The sequence below is a fragment of the Tenrec ecaudatus genome, chromosome 3, assembly GCF_050624435.1.
Source record: "Tenrec ecaudatus isolate mTenEca1 chromosome 3, mTenEca1.hap1, whole genome shotgun sequence".
NCBI lineage: Eukaryota > Metazoa > Chordata > Mammalia > Afrosoricida > Tenrecidae > Tenrec > Tenrec ecaudatus.
Genome location: NC_134532.1, coordinates 140458517 through 140475498, shown reverse-complemented (window position 1 = coordinate 140475498; position 16982 = coordinate 140458517). Strand labels below are relative to the sequence as shown.

The 16982-nt window shown below is 36.9% G+C and overlaps 1 protein-coding gene across 3 annotated transcripts in view; it reads left to right on the top strand.

Moving 5' to 3' along the window:
• Positions 1–15615, top strand: part of COPS4 (COP9 signalosome subunit 4) — a 42088-nt gene extending 26473 nt beyond the window's left edge. The window contains exons 5-10 of one of the 3 annotated variants that reach the window (XM_075544098.1): positions 1875–2028; positions 2165–2315; positions 7145–7315; positions 9459–9574; positions 11589–11673; positions 15121–15612. In XM_075544098.1, coding sequence (XP_075400213.1) covers positions 1875–2028; positions 2165–2315; positions 7145–7315; positions 9459–9574; positions 11589–11673; positions 15121–15254 — 811 coding nt within the window. In that variant the 3' untranslated portion in view covers positions 15255–15612. Of the gene's footprint in view, positions 1–1874; positions 2029–2164; positions 2316–7144; positions 7316–9458; positions 9575–11588; positions 11674–15120 lie in introns of all 3 variants that reach the window. The other 2 variants (XM_075544099.1, XM_075544101.1) reach the window with 2 other exon arrangements.
• Positions 15616–16982: the final 1367 nt, after the last annotated feature.

The window sequence follows — 16982 nt, the reverse complement described above, 5'->3', positions numbered from 1 at the left end:
AGAACATCTTTGAGCTTCTGAGGTGCATCTTTAAAGAACCAGAATGTCATCTTTCTCCTGAGAATCAGCTGGTAGATTTGAACTACAGACCTGGTAGTTAGCAGCCCAACTATGCCACCACTATGCCACCAGGGCTCTTTCTCTATCAGGAAAGAAATAGAAGCGGAAAGAATTAAGTACAAGGGAATTGTGTACTTGATTTTTGCTCTTGTCACAGGGTGGCATCATTTTTGTTGAGACATATGTAGACTTAATTTTCATGTCAGAATTAACCTTGAATTATGTGAGTTTTGCGTTATACAAGATCTTTGTTCTTGTAGGTATCCTTTGGTTGTGCATTCCTTGTATTAATTGTGATCACTAGAATAATGAGGAAAGTGAAAAATCATCTACACCTACTCCTCACTTAATGACTTTCATTTCACATTTATGACAATAGTAAGAAATCCACTGTTGAACTATGATGTGCATTCAGGATGCACCTCTGGCAGTAATGAACACCAAGGTGTGAGGCTAGAGAATTGCTGGCTGTGATGGCTAAGGTTATGTGCCAACTTGGCTGGGCCAAGATTCTCAGTGGTTTGGTAGTTAAGTAAGATCTGATCTGACAGTTAATATAATGATGCAGTTATATTCCAATCTGTATAATCGTACCGTTCAGAGAAAATTATTGCTACTATGACATGAATGTGTATGTAGAAATATATTTTAATGGTGTTTTATCTAGTTGCTGTTATTTCATATAGTGACTTCAGAGTGTCTTACTTACTGTTTTATCCAGTTTTATTATTTAGCAAAATTACAGTGGGACTTTAGAAAATTCTTGAAAAAATGAAATAAACTATCAGGGAATTTGCTCATGAATTCTTTGAAGTCCATGTGACAAAATGACTAAGGTGCTAGTCTGCTAATTGAAAGGTTGGTGGTTCAAACCCACCAGCTTCTCTGTGAGAGAAAGATAGCATAATTTTCCTCTGCAAAGATTTATAGATTTGAAAAACCATATGCGATAGTTCTATTCCGACCTCAAATGTTGCCATGAGTTGGAATTGACTCCACGAAAGTGAGTTTGGTTTTGATGTATTATCCCATGGGGCTCCAAACCAGCTATTAACCAAAGGTTGGTGGTTTGAACCTGTCAAGAGGTCCCTTGAAGTAGGCCTGTTCATCTTCTTCCAAAAGGACACAGCCACAGAAAATCTGAAGGTGTGCAGTTCTGTTCTGACATACGGTCTTGCTGTGAGTTGGAAACAACTAAATGGCAACTAGTTAAAAAAATTTTATCCCATAGTCATGATTACAGGTAACTAATAGTCTACCACAGATTATAAATAATTGCCTAGTAGTGTACATCATGGAGTCCTGGTGGCACAGTGAGTGAGCCTCTGGCTACTCATTGTAAGGTTGGTGATTTGAACCCACCTACTCGCTCCATATGATAAAAGAACCAGCGATCTGCTCCCTTAGAGATTACAGCTTGGAATACCTTATGGAGTAGTTGTACTCTGTAATATCAGGTACTTGTGTATTGGAAGTGACTTGACTACACACAACATTATACCATCAGGTAGCTTACCTTAATTGATAAGCTACCCATAATTGGGAATTTCTAATTTTTCCATATTTATCTTGAATGATTATTTGATGTACATTTAGGTTTTTTTTTAGGGTTTCATTTCTAGAGTATTTTAAGTATGTGCATTTTAGAGAATACAAAGCATGGTTGGAGAGCATATTGGCAAATTGTTCTCGAGGAAGATTGTACCAGTTTATAGTCCCCCCAGTAGTATATTTATCTAAAAATGTTTTCTACCACTCAAGACAAGTTATTGATAAAATATTTAATCACTTTGTATTTTTCTATTGTACCCTAGACAATACAATGTAGATTATAAACTGGAGACTTACTTGAAGATTGCTAGACTGTATCTGGAGGATGATGATCCAGTCCAAGCAGAAGCTTACATAAATCGGGCATCACTACTTCAGAATGAATCAACCAATGAACAGTTACAGATACATTACAAGGTAACAGATGAGCTGATTCAGAATTAATTTTGTATAAACAGTACTAAGGTGATAAAGGCTGCGGTGTGTTGGGTATTCTCTCTGTATCCTCTGCCTTTGTTCTGTTCCATCTCATCGAAACCCTCTCCCTCTGTAGGTATGCTATGCACGTGTTCTTGATTATAGAAGAAAATTCATCGAAGCTGCCCAAAGATACAATGAGCTCTCCTACAAGACAATAGTCCATGAAAGTGAAAGACTAGAGGCCTTAAAACATGCTTTGCACTGTACCATCTTAGCATCAGCAGGTAAACATGTAATTTATGCTTTAATAAACAGTCTGTTATCTGGGCTTAATTTCTTCTGGTTGCTTGTAATGGAACGATTTAGAAAGGAACTGTTTTTCAAATGGATGTCTTCTTATTAGTGGTAAATTCAGTTAAAAATTTTAACAATTAAAACCAACAATAAAATGAATTAACTTGAAAAATAAAAGATCTTGTGTGCTAAGATTAAGAATTCAGTTCTCCCAGAATATCACTGAAAAAAGTGAATATCATATTAAGTGAACATTACAGAGGTAACTAAAATTAAAATCTAGGGGTTAATGATATAAGAATTAATGTCTTTTAGAATGTTTTTAAATATTTGAACTTCAGTCTTAGAGCTACATTTATCTTTTTGCTTAATAAGTAAATATATATATTTAAAAACCTATTTTTAGAAAGTTCCTTTTCCTATATTATAGTATGTAAAATTACTTGTAAACGTATAAAGCAGAGAGGGCATTGAGAGAAAATTCTGATAATTCTAAGTCATGACTTTTCTAAATCATGCTAAAATCTCACTCTTGAATCGTCTTTCAGGACCTAAACATTGAGCGACTTATTCCATTCTTTGTGCAGCTGTACTCTTATTTTTTGTTACTGAAAAGGCAGCACTGCTTCTTGTTCTAAATCAGAGCTTCCCAGACGTACTTGTTCTACTGCCCCCTTTTCAGAAAAAAAAAAAAAAAAGCGCTACTCAGCACCCCGTTAGCAATTAAACACTTTTCCTGTAGCCCGTAATCCAGGATGAAGTTACAGGTATCGCTTTTCAGCTCCCTGGGTCATGCCAGTGTAGACAGCCCCTCTCCCCACATGTTGCCCACATTGGAAAACACTGTTCTAAATGATTATTAAAAGTTTTTTGTATTTCCTTCAACATTAAAGTATGTGTGTATCCTCCCCCTTTTAATACACAAAAGGGAGTGTGATACTTCAACTAGTTCTCATGTAACTACAGATCAGAGTGACATTTCATATCAGTACATGTAACTCCTTTTTTATTTCTCTCTGCATTTATTGTAACTTATGTAATCAGTCACAAACAATGCTATAATCATTGTAGGCATGTGTGAATATATGTATAGGTTAAATTCCTCAGTCCTAGGGTGCTGGTAATTAAGGCTAAACATGTAGAAGCCAAAGTGACATCTCTGTTTTCGAAAGCTTTAAAGAGCTCTTTTGCAGCAGATTTGCCCACTATAGTGGGTTGTTTGATTTGTTGACTGCTGCTTGCATGCATGCTGTTTGTAAATCCAACTAAAATGAAATCCTTGACAACTTAAATCTTTTCTCTGTTTATTGTGGTGTTTGGTCCAGTTTTGAGGATTTCTGTTATGTTGAGGTGTATTCCATACTGAAGGTTTTAGATTTTATACTATTGAATATTGTTGGTTGGTTGATTCTCACTGTGTTATGTAGAGCTTCCAAATATTGATACGACTTATACAATATACAAAACTTAACACTTGGATATATTAGCACTGCGCATCATAAAGCCTTTAAGGTATTGAGAAACAGCCAAGCTCATGGTGACACACCAAAGATTTATAAAGTTCTAATTTTTGCTTGAGAACCCAGGTTTTACTAGGGGCAGCAGCTATTGTATTTTTCTTGTAATACTCTAATTTTGTTCATTTTGGAAGAATTTGGTCTGCCAGATTCTCAAATCTGAATAATCATAATTTCACTTTCAGATAATGGTATTCCATGAAAAAGGTTAATTCATTTTGTAATAACTCTAATAATTTAGTGTGGAATAGATGTCCATTTTGTGTACTTCCCATTTCATCCTACCACACATTAAGACGACTTGCTGTTTGGTGTCAAGAATTAACAAAAGTAGTTTTTTCCCCATGATTTTCAGGATATTTGTAAGTAACACAGTATTTATTTATTTACTGTGAATGGGCAGCACATTGTAGTTTTGTGCTACTCTACTGGTTCATGCTATGGGACTTGTAGTTTGGCCCACCATTGCCTTTGCTTCAGCAACTGGGTAAGCATTGGGCTGCTAAACACAAGGTTGGTGGTTCAAACTCACCAACTGCTCCTTGGGAGAAAGATAAGGCTCCCTGGACTGTGAACATTTGCACCTTAGAAAGCCTGTGTAGGGTTGCTGTGGATGGGAATCCACTTGGTGGTGGTAGGTTCGTGATAGTGCAGCTGGCAGCTCATTGGACAGCCACTCACGTCTCCATGTCTTTATAGCAATAGTGAAGACTTCACTGGCCCCTTGAAGAGATCTTGGAGAACCTTTGAGAAATGCTGCTGGGAAATTTCATGCCAGAAGTTATAAAAAGGACCCACCCGATAATGGCATGCTCACATTAACATCATACTAGATTATATACTACGTTGTGGAAGATGATTGTGTCATATTACAGGATATTACAATTTGTAGGAGTTAGGATTTCAGCATATTTTGGCAGAACACAATTCGATCTATAAAATTTATTATAGCTCATGAATAAAGGTAATTACCTATACAATCCCATTATTATCCCTAAAAAAATTGACCATGATAGTCAAAATCCCACAACCCAAACTTACTGCCATCACATCAGTTCTCACCCATAGCAATCCAATTCTCACTCATAGCAATCCAGTACAGGGTTTCGGAGTCTGTAAGTCTTTATGGGAGCAGATGACTTCATCATTCTTCTATGGGGCAGCTGGTGGGTTTGAACCACCGATCTTGTGCTTAACAGACCATTGCTGACCTGACAAATGCCCAGGGATCTTAACAGTCATCTGAATGTAGTGAAAATTAGCAATGATTCCATTGTGGTGCCCATCCGTATATGTTCGCATCACCTCAGTTCTCCCAGTGAACCCATATTGTAGTAAACTATTGTATCTTCATGTATTTACCTGCTATGTGGTATTCTGTTTTGTGAGTATAGTATACTTTATTTACCCTACTGTTTTGGATAGTTTCTTACTGACTGATAAGAGTAGAACTACTCTGAATTCTAGTAACTTTAAATTTGCTTTTAATTTATTCAGTATGCTCCAAGAAAAGATTGTTGTTAATATTTTTGATGCTTACATGGTTTTAAACGTGACCAGGCCATGTCTTTTGGCATGACCCCATTAGTCTGCCCTGTATTTCATCATAAAAAGATGTCTATGGTACATTTTGGTTTTTTTCCTGATCTAGACTGGAAATTAACCATTTTTCAATTATCACTGGTTCTTTTTTTATCCCCTGTCCAAGCCAAGATTTATTTTTAATTTTTAAATAGTTTTATTGTCAGATTAGCTACATATAATTCAATATTTCAGAAATATCAAGAAGAATTGTATAATCATTACCAGTCAATTTTAGAATAATTTCTTATTTCTTTATTTTTTAATCATTTTATTGGGGGCTCGTACAGCTCTTTTCACAATCCATACATATATCCATTTTGTCAAACACATTTGTGCATTTGTTGCCATCATAATTTTCAAGACAAATTTTCATATTTCTTGTACTCACTGTTATTAGCTCTTCTTTTCTGTCTATCTTCCCCCGCCATGCCCCCAAGAAACCATTAATCTGATTCCTGTCCCTACAGATTTACCTATACCGATTTCAAATACAGAAGAACATACAACCCCCCCCACACGCACATGCACACACACTAACAATAATAATGAAATAGAGGGAAAAAAAATCTCAATCGAAAAGAAACTAGAAACTGTTAGTAACTACAACAATTCCTGACTATGGTCAAAGAGAATTCACTGGAAGGTTAATTTATATGCATATCTTACAAATGGATTTTGGCCTTCTACTTTTGTCCATAGCCTTCTGCAAACTGGGTGTTAACAGTTTAAGCTCTGGTGTCATTACCGTTTCTGGATTTTAATTCTATTATTTACAATCCTTGAATGGTACGGGCTGGTGTGCTTCTTTCATGTGAACTTAGTTGATGCCGCCCTTAGATGACTGCTTATTTGAAGACAAGTCTTTAAGACCCAGCCACTACTTTCTGTTAACTGGGCACCATCGAGTTTTTTCACAACACTTTGCTCTAACACCCATATCTTAGTATCACTGGTTCTTTTTAATGGGGAATATTATTTAGAAACTATGATCTGGATATTTGGAAGTTCATTCCTATTGTGTTTCACTACTTTTAGGCTCTTTCGGTGTACATAATTAGAATATATATTATTTCAGTTAGTCTGTTCTTTATATCAATTGTCATGTAATTTGACCCCACTTAGAATTTTTTGAATTAAACTGAATTTATTTCCAATCTGAGAAATAGTTGTTTATCTTTTTAATTAATTAATTTTTTAGTTTATCTTTTGTAACTTTTTATGATCACCAAAGCAATGTGTGTCCATTGTAAATATGTGTATTTATTGTAGAAAATAGAGATAAAACAAAGGGCTTAAGTGGAGAGCTAATGCTTTGAGAATAATTGGGGCAGGGAATGTATGGATATGCTTTATACAATTGATGTATGTATATGTATGGATTGTGATAAGAGTTGTATGAGCCCCTAATAAAATGTAAAAAAAAAGAAAAGAGGAGAAAAAAAAAAGAAAATGATTAGGGCAAAGAATGTACAGATGTGCTTTATACAATTAATGTATGTATATGTATGGACTGTGATAAGAGTTGTATGAGCCCCTAATAAAATGTTTTTTAAAAAAAGGAAAATAGAGATAAGAAGAAAATACAAATCACCTATATAATTCGATCATTACATATGAATATATTTTTTAATACATAGGCAAAAATGAGGTCTTAAAATAATCATTTTCATTTAAGAATTCGATTTTGAGAATATCTGATGCTCATTTGTTTTTCTTAGGACAGCAGCGTTCTCGAATGCTTGCTACTCTTTTTAAAGACGAACGATGCCAGCAACTTGCTGCCTATGGGATCCTAGAGAAGATGTACCTAGACAGAATCATCCGAGGAAATCAGCTTCAGGAATTTGCTGCCATGCTGATGCCGCACCAGAAGGCCACCACAGCTGATGGTAATGATCAGGTGTTACAATTCACTCAGGCACTCACTGTCATTGACTTGATTCTGACTCTCAGCAACCCTGTAGAACAGGGTAGAACTGCCCCTCTGGCTTCCAAGGTAATAACTGGTTATGGGATTAAAAAGCCGTCTCTTTCTCTTGAGGACTGGCTGGTGGTTTCAAACTCTTGAAATTGTGGTTAGCAGTTCAAAGCACAGCCCACTAGACCACCAGGGCTCCTTGTGTTATCATTAGATATATTCTGACTATACTTTTTCCGAGACAAATACGTTTGTTCTCTTGGTAGTCTACGGTGCTTTCAATTTTCTTCACATCTTATGGTGCAGTGAGTTAAGAATTAGGCTGATAACTGCAATGTTTCATTTTATTTCAAAATAGTTTTTGAAATGATCTTTTGATACTCAGTGCGATGTTATCCGTTTGAATTTGGGCTTGTCGCAGAATGGTCTGTAGCAGTCCATTTCAGCTCACTGGGGCCTTAGATCGCCATCTCTGTATGTTCCATTTCATTTTTTGGTGACTTCTAGTTTTTCTAGATTCATACTTTGTACACTCGGTGTTCCAGTTATGACCAGGTATCTGTAACTGTTTCTTCTCACTTTGAGTCATGCCCAGTAGCAAAGGAAGACCCAGAGAGCTTTACTTCATCATGTCAGTGAGACTGACTCTCCTTGGAGCAGGCTGCTCTTGCCCAGTTGTGTTTTGAGTGCCTTCTGACCGGAAGGGCTGGTTAACTGGCATCCTGTCTGATAATGTTCTGCTGCTATTCATGAGGGTTTCCTCAGAAGTGGGCAGCAGTGATTTCCCCACATAGCACACATAGACTTTTTAGATATAAAATTAACCAGAAAAACACATTTCTTTCATTTTGGATCATCTAAGAATATGAATAGCACTTTTACCTAGGTATATTGTGATACTATTTATTTAGATAGGGGTGAGTGGGTAAAGGAATAGAATTCACTTTATGAAAGGAATAGATAGCATGTTGCAGATGGCTAAGGGTGGGAGGGCATGGAAATAAAAAAAGCAATGGGCTGGATAGATGTTACCGTAGGTGAAGTGAACAGTAGTTGTCCGCAAGAGTAAGAAGACAAACCAAGAAGCAGATGAAGGTAAATTGGCAAAGTATTCGGGCGTTTGATTACTATTTTAAACTGTTGAATACAAAATAGATGATCTGAAATATAACACCCCCAACCTAATTTACAGTACAAAAATATTTTTTAATAAATGTCTTTTTTTTTTTTTTTTGAAGTTTGAGCACTAGGCTACAACACATATGTCTTTTATGAATCTTCTGATTTTAAATTTCTATGGAGATGTGTTTGGATATATGAATCTGAGATCAGAAGAGAGATTTGGATGGAGGTCAACATCTGAAAAGCTATCACATACTGATGGGAGGAGGAAAAGAAGAGATACCGATGCACAATTGAGTCCTTTAATATTTCAGTTCAGGAAAGTAGGAGGGCCCTGAGAATGGCCAGTGATATAGAGGTAGAAGCTAAGGGAAAAAACAGTTTTGTTAAATGCACTAGCAGGCTGTTGGTAAATTTTATCCCCAGTACCTATTAGAGTTTCTGACTTGTGTGTGTTCAATTGAAATATCATATAAAAATTGGGTGAGTCCAACAGTCTAATGCTTCAGGGTTAGACTTAATTTAAGTCCCTAACATATTCAGAAGGAGGACTCCACGTTGATTTCTGAGGAAGGTTAATTGATTCTGTCTTGAGAACATTTATCCCAGGCACCTCAGTACCCGATAGAATCAAGTTCAGGAACTTTATTAAACTTACAGATGAGATTACATGATTGATGATTGCCTGGATGTTGTTACTGTTTGCTAATGAAAGTTTGTGCTTTTAGCAGGAAAAGAAAAGGTAATTAACCTGATAATGTGCATGCGGGATAGAGCTACTTGTAGATACTTGAGAAATCACTTTGTCCAAATTGTTGTTTTTATTTTATTATGTTTTATTCATACTGTCAAATCCGTGTGGTTACTTGAAAAATTTTGATAGGTAGATGAGACAGTTACATGTTATTACAGGCCTAAGGGTGGGGGATGATCTTTGTTTATTTATAAAACTAGTTTCAAGCCTCTAACTTCTTTGTTTATATTTATTTAAGGTTCTAGCATCTTGGACAGAGCTGTTATTGAACACAATTTGTTGTCTGCAAGCAAATTATATAATAATATTACCTTTGAAGAACTTGGAGCTCTTTTAGAGATTCCTGCAGCTAAGGTAGTTTCTTGTTCTAAATGAAGTTAAGAGACTAAACTATTGAAGTATTGAGGAAATAAAATATATGATGGGTAACTGTTGGAAACTGCAACAAAAAGTATACAAGAGGGTACCCCACAAAAAACATCAAACAAAGCTCTGTGGTATGCATTTCCCCTGCCAGGCAGGTATCAGGCAACTCACTCTGAGTTCGTGTACATAGTGGCCTAGCCTAGGAAGGTTCTCTGTGCTCAAGGCGAACTTTTTCATAAAAGTAGTTTTGCTTGAACCTCATTTTTTGGGATGGCTGATTTACATGGTACGGCTGTGAAATTTTGTTGCCTGCTCGGGAAAAATGTCTCAGAAACTGTTGTAATGTTGAGCACAGCTTACAAGGACAGCTATGGGAAAGTCTCAAGTGTACGAGTGGTTTTCTCATTTCAAAAAGATGAAATGTCGATTGATAAACCTCGTTCTAGATGTCTGTCAAAATTTGTGCACTTATGCGCCAAAACTGATGACGACCATTTGAAGAGACGGGGAAGTTATCTGGACTATCTTGGAGTGAATTTTAACAGAAGATTGGGAATGAGAAGGGTCATCGTGAAATTTGTGCCTCGGTTTCTGACTGACCAGGAAAAGAGCACCGAGTAGACCAGCTCCTAAGCAACCCAGACATTTTTTCCAAGGTCATTACTGGTGAGAGACATGGTGCTGTTCTTATGACCCTGAAAGCAAACAGCAATCAAGCCCGTGGAAGACGCCATCATCACCTCACCCCCAAAGAAGCTGGTCAAGTGAAATCAAAGATCAAGACAATGCTCTTTTTTTTTGGCAGGGAGGATATGAGGGGCTAGTACATTTGGAGTTTGTTCCACCAGGTGAAACTATTGTTAATCCATTTGAATGTTAAAATGGTATTGTCATGGATTTATCTTAGCTTTTTGGATTTTTAAATTATGTTTTATAGTTTTATGACCCTGAATGGAAATCTTAAGAGTTGTCCCAGATTCAGACCCATATTTTGTGAGGATCTGTTTTTGTGAGTGATCCTTGATAGTATTGGGTGAGTCTAGCAGTCTCATACTTCAGGGTTGGACTTAAAGCCCATATTATAGTCAGAGGGAGGATTCTCAGGAAGACTGAGTTCTGAGTAACTTAAGATTTTGATAACTGTTTTTACTTTTTGTACCCTAGATTGACTCAAAATTTAAAAATCCATATCTTTAGAGAGCATGGTAATATTCCAGGCAGTTGTTAGATCTATGCTTCATTTAACATAATGACTTGATTTAACATAATAACTGATGTATATGGGAATTCCATTTTATTCTTAGAAATTAATGCCTGTTTTGAAATTCAACAAAATAGTAATATTTACAAGATTTTAAAGGTATTTACAAGATACGTTATTTTAAATACACTTTTGACTACAAATGCTTGCTAGTCTTTTCAGGAGTGATTTAGGATCGATTGTGAAGATGGTCAGATTAATAAAATTATCTAGTCACAGCCCAGTTTGCTTATGCATAACATGAAAGATGTCTTTAGGAATAGGTAGAAAATTTATTGTCTCTGATCATTTTGATTCTTTAAAAAATTTGAACATCTACACCTCTTAAATTTTTTTCTTCAATAATAATTACTTTCCTTAAAGAGACTTTTGAATGGTGAACAGTAATAAAATTAAAATACAATAAAATAAGAGAAAAACAAGTTTGCCTGGATACCTATGAGGAAGATTTTGAACTAAGGAGAAAATAAGTGAAAGACCTAGATTTTTGTTCAAGCAAAGTTGCACAAGTAAAATTGTTACAACTTAAACTGATCATCTGTACCCAGAAAGAATTGTGAAGTTACAATGGGCAGATTCACAAGATTGACTTGGCAGAAGCAGCAGTGTGTAAAAACTCAATGATGGTGAGCTTAGCCAAGCCAAGAGCTCACCATTTTCCTTTCTTATGTGAATAACTGTTAGATACAGTAATGAAATACTAATGTTTCTGAGCACTTGCTGTTTTCTTCTTTTTTAAAGGCAGAAAAGATAGCATCTCAAATGATAACAGAAGGACGTATGAATGGATTTATTGATCAGATTGATGGAATAGTTCATTTTGAAAGTAAGAGTTTTGGCTTCTTGTCATAATGAAATAGCAGTAACCTGTTGCATATTATTAAAGAACATTGAGAAGTTTCCTTTGACTCATTACTGGAAAGCTGATTTCCCAATAAAATACTACATAATAGATTTTGAGAGAAGTTATGTGCATTTAAAGGCGTTATTGCAGCATTATCTATGTTAAGGAAAAAAATTGAAAATGGAGGTTGATTTTTTTTTTCCTTCAAACTTTTATTTTATTTATTTATTTTTTCTATTAGTACTTAGATTTTATTTTCTATTTCTCAAACTTTTATTGATGCGGACGGGTAGACAGATCCCGTGACTTTCTCATTGTCTTACACATAGTCTCCCAAACTTACACCCCCTTTCAGAAAAGTTACTCTGTGGGTCCCTTGGCAATTAAAAACATTTGTACTACAACCCCAAATCCAGGGTACAGTGGAGGAACTGTTTTTGCAGCCCCAGCGGGTTCTTCCAGCTGCCCCCAGGGGCTCGCATCGTCCATGTTATGAAACACTGGAACACTTCCTCAGCCCCTTATTTCCCACTTCAGTTAAATGCTATCATTTACTGTACCAGAATTGTTCCACTTAGACATTTTTAATTTGAAATATTCTACTCTGACTACAGCTTTCTTCTAATTAGCATGGATCCCAAGGCTCATTATTTCAGCTACCTTTTTGCAACACTTGTCTGCTGAGTTTCATTAACAGCAAAACTCTGTCCTTGGGACACCTGTTCTTTTTATTTCTAATCATTTTATTGGGGGCTCGTACAACTCTTATCACAATCCATATATCCATCCATGTGTCAAGCACATTTGTACATTTGTTGCCATCATCATCCTCAAAACATTTGCTTTCCTCTTGAGCCCTTGGTATCAGCTCCTCATTTTTTCCCTCTCCCTGCTCTGCCCTCCCTCATGAACCCTTGATAATTTATAAATTATTATTATTTTGTCATATCGTACACTGTCTGACGTCTCCCTTCACCAACTTTTCTAGTGTCCGTCCCCCAGAGAGAAGATTATATGTAGATCCTTGTAATTGGTCCCCCCTTTCTACCCCACTTCCCTCCACCTTCCCAGTATCTATCGCCTTTCGCTACTCTCCCCACTGGTCCTAAAGGAATCATCTGTCCTGGATCCCTGTGTTTCCAGTTCCTATCTGTACCAGTGTACATTTCTGGACTAGCCGGATTTGTAAGGTGGAATTTGGATCATGATAGTGGGGGGAGAGGGCGGCAGGAGCATTTAGGAACTAGAGGAAAGTTGTATGTTCCGTTGTTGCTACTCTGCACCCTGCCTGGCTCGTCGCGACCCTTCTGTAAAGGAAGGGCCATCTGTTTCTGGAGAGCAGTCTTGATAGTGATTTTGTTGCATGAGAGGATTCATTCATTCATTCACTCCAGTAGTGTCTATTCATTTACTTTTCCACCAGTATGAGTAGTATATGGCTGCATATAATTGCCCTTAATTTTTTTTAAGATCAATTTATTGGGGTTTCTTAATTGTCTTATAACAAACCATACATCAATTGTGGCAACCATATTTGTACATATGTTGCCATCATTATTTTCTAAACATTTACTTTCTATTTGAGTCCTTGATATCAGCTCCTCTTTTTCCCCCTCCCTCATGTCCCTTAACCTTGTAACTCCTTGATAAATCATAAATTATTATTATTTTCATATCTCACACCGACCGCTGTCTCCCTTCCCCCCACGTATAATTGCCCTTTCTGTTGTTTTCCAGTTACTTTGAGAAATATTACATTGTTGATATAATATGCATTTCCTTGACACTACTGAAATTTAAAATCTCTTCGTATATTGGCCATTAGTTATTACTCTTATGTGAGTTATATTTTCTTCCCTGTCCACCTCCCCTAACCTCCAATTTACAGTCACTTTGGTACAGTGACAATTTTACTGGTCTGTGCACTGTTTGTAGCGCTCATATCTTACCCATTTTGTTCTTTGTGTTTCTGTAAAGTAGCACATGCGTTTAGTACATTTTTATGATTAAGCAGCTAAGTATGTCAGGTTTTTATTTTTAATTAATATGTCGGTTTTTCATTTTAGCCTTTTGAGGTTTTTGTTTTCATTAGGTCTCCTCAACCTTAAGGTAAAACTGATATTTTTCTAAAATATCTTCTAATAGTTTTATTTATTGCTTCATATTTAGAAATTTTAGTCTCTTTATAGTTCCGGTTTATAGTTCCCACCAAGTTTATTGGCACATCGTTTACATATACAGTTGACAAGTGCGCTCATTCAGTCATATCAGGGGGATTGTACAGTCACCGCCACAGCCATCCTAGAGCAGTCCCTCCTCTCCCCGGTTCTAGGGTAGAATTCTAGACTCTATGGTAGAATTTGTTTTCTAGATGGGTATACAATTATACAATCACCATTAAGAAAAGCATCCTGTCTGACTGAATAAATGTCTTTGACATATATTAAAGCGCCACTTCCAAAAGGAACAATGATAATACAGAGATAATGGCATTTTTAAACAAACTTTTTGAAACCTCTTTTATATGTTTAGGTCTATTTCTGGTCTCTGATTTTGTTCCACGGAGTAATAAGTACCTAGCAATAGATAGATTTATAATACATTTTACTGTGTGGTGAGACAGCTCCCACCTCCTGCTCCACCACTAAATTTTCTATTCTTCACATTGTTTTGACTATTGTCTAATGTTAATTCCCCATATTTACTTTAAATCATTTTCTCCTGTTTAGAAAGCAGAAAAAAATAGAATTATCTAGGCAATTTCTTTAAAATTATGTATTAAGTAGGGAAGGAGTAATATTTTTATGTATTGCGGTTTTCTATCTGCGAGTATAACGGTGTCTGTTCAAATTATTTAATGTTTCTATATAGGGTTTTGAGGCTCCCCATTGGGCCTGTGCCTAGTCTGTACATTTTGATGCTGTTTTGAATGGTATTTTCTTCCCACTTTTAATTTCTAACTATACATTCATGGTAGACAGAGATTGGTGGATCCAAAGATGATTTTTTAAAGGGGAGAGAGGTCTTGATGTTAAAATATATCTGTCATATGGAATAGAGCCAGCCTTGAATGTATCAACCAATTTGCACTCCCCAGTAGGTGGCAGTGCTGTATGAATCGCTAAACATTGGCCTCTTTAATCGGCTTTACTAAGGTTGCCTTGTGTTGTGGTTGGGCCTGAGGTTGGTAGGTTGGTTTTTATGCTTTCATGTGTCTCTCTGTGTGGGTTTTATGTGCCAGTGATTTTGTATGTTTCTTTCTTTTTTGATTTTGTATGTTTCTTAACTATAGCTTCATTATCTGACTTTTATTAACCAAGAGTTTGGGAGTAAAATTAAAAATTAATATGACTACATTTATCTTTCAGCTTATATTTGCTTTGTATATGAAGGCATAATTCCGACTGTGTGCATTATTCCCTTGTTTAGCGCGAGAAGCCTTGCCAACATGGGACAAACAGATCCAATCACTCTGTTTCCAAGTGAACAACCTCCTGGAGAAAATCAGTCAGACAGCACCCGAATGGACGGCACAAGCCATGGAAGCCCAGATGGCTCAGTGAACCCTGACAAAGCTCTGTGCACACTACATCTTTTCCCACATCGTCCAGATTGATTTCACTTGTCTCCAAAGCATTTGCATCATGACCTTACACGTTTCAATCCCGTTTATGCTGGATTCTACTTAAAGACATTATTAGAGCAGGAAATACAAGCATTTAAAAATATGTAGTTCCCATATATTTAGGGCCTCTGTGTTTCGAGCTGACTCAGATGTGTTGAAAGCTTTTTTCTTTAAATGGAGAAATAACTGGCTAAAAAGTTTGGCATTTGTGATAACTTTGTAGTCAAGTAAAACTTGAGTGCTTTGTGCCTCTCCAAATGTGGTTACTCTAATAAATGGAGAAAGGAGCCAAATGGAAGTAGTCCTTGTTTATTTATTTAACAGCTTGACAGTTTTACTGACATATAATTCATACCACTCAATGACTTATACATACGAAGAAAAGTTATGTCATTGATCTTAGAACATTTTTCTTTTTAAAAAATCATTTTATTGGGGTCTTATACAACTCTTATCACAATCCATACATCTGTTGTGTGTCAAGCACATTTGTACATTTGTTGCCCTCATCCTCAGAACGTTTGCTTTCTACTTGAGCCCTTGGTATCAGCTCATTTTCCTCCCTGCTTCTCCCTCCCTCACGAACCCATGATAATTTATAAATTATTATTATTTTGTCATATCCGACGTCTCCCTTCACCCACTTTTCTGTTGTATGTCCCCCAGGGAGCAGGTTACATGTAGATCATTGTAATCGGGTCCCCCTTTTCTACCCCACCTTTCTTCCTCCCTCCTAGTATTGCCACTCTCATCACTGGTCCTGAAGGGATCATCCGTCCTGGATTTCCTGTTTCCAGTTCCTATATGTCCATCCCCCAGAGAGGAGGTTATATGTAGATCCTCATAATTGTTTCCCCCTTTCTACCCCACCTTTCCTCCACCCTCCCGGTATCGCCACTCTCACCACTGGTCCAGAAGGGATCATCCAACCTGGATTCCCTGTGTTTCCAGTTCTTATCTTTACCTGGTCTAGCCAGATTTGTAAGGTAGAATTGGATCATGATAGTGGCAGGGGGAGGAAGCATTTAAGAACTAGAGGAAAGTTGTATGTTTTATTGTTGGTACACTGCACCCTGACTTCCTCCTCTCCTCCCCGAGAGCCTTCTGCAAGAGTTTGTCCAGTTGCCTACAGATGGGCTTTGGGTCCCCACTCCGCACTCCCCCTCAGTCACTGTGATAAAATTTTTTGTTCTTTGATGTCTGATACCTGATCCCTTCGACACCTCGTGATCGCACAGGCTGGTGTGCTTCTTCCATGTGGGCTTTGTTGCTTCTCAGCGAGATGGCTGCTTGTTTACCGTAGTACTTTGTTTTAAATTAGTCAAAGTGTTCCACTTTTTCCCTTTTCATTCAGTAGCTTTGGATTTAGAGAGTATTCTGGAGATAGAGCGTAAGCCACAATGTCTGCTGTCTAAGCACTCGGTCACAGAGCCAGTAGACCGTGTAATTCTTACTTGCAGATGCAGGAAAACAGAAGAAGAGCTCTTCATTAGCAGTAAGAAGTTGGGCAAGACTACTCCCCTCCCTAGATTTGTAGAGAAAATGGAGCGGAGGCGCGGAGCGTAATTTCTGGCTGTAGTTCCAACATGTTGAGAGCCTGAAAATCATCCCTCCTGACCTCATAACAAGACAAGCTGGGGAAAAGGTATTAGATTCATTAGAGAAT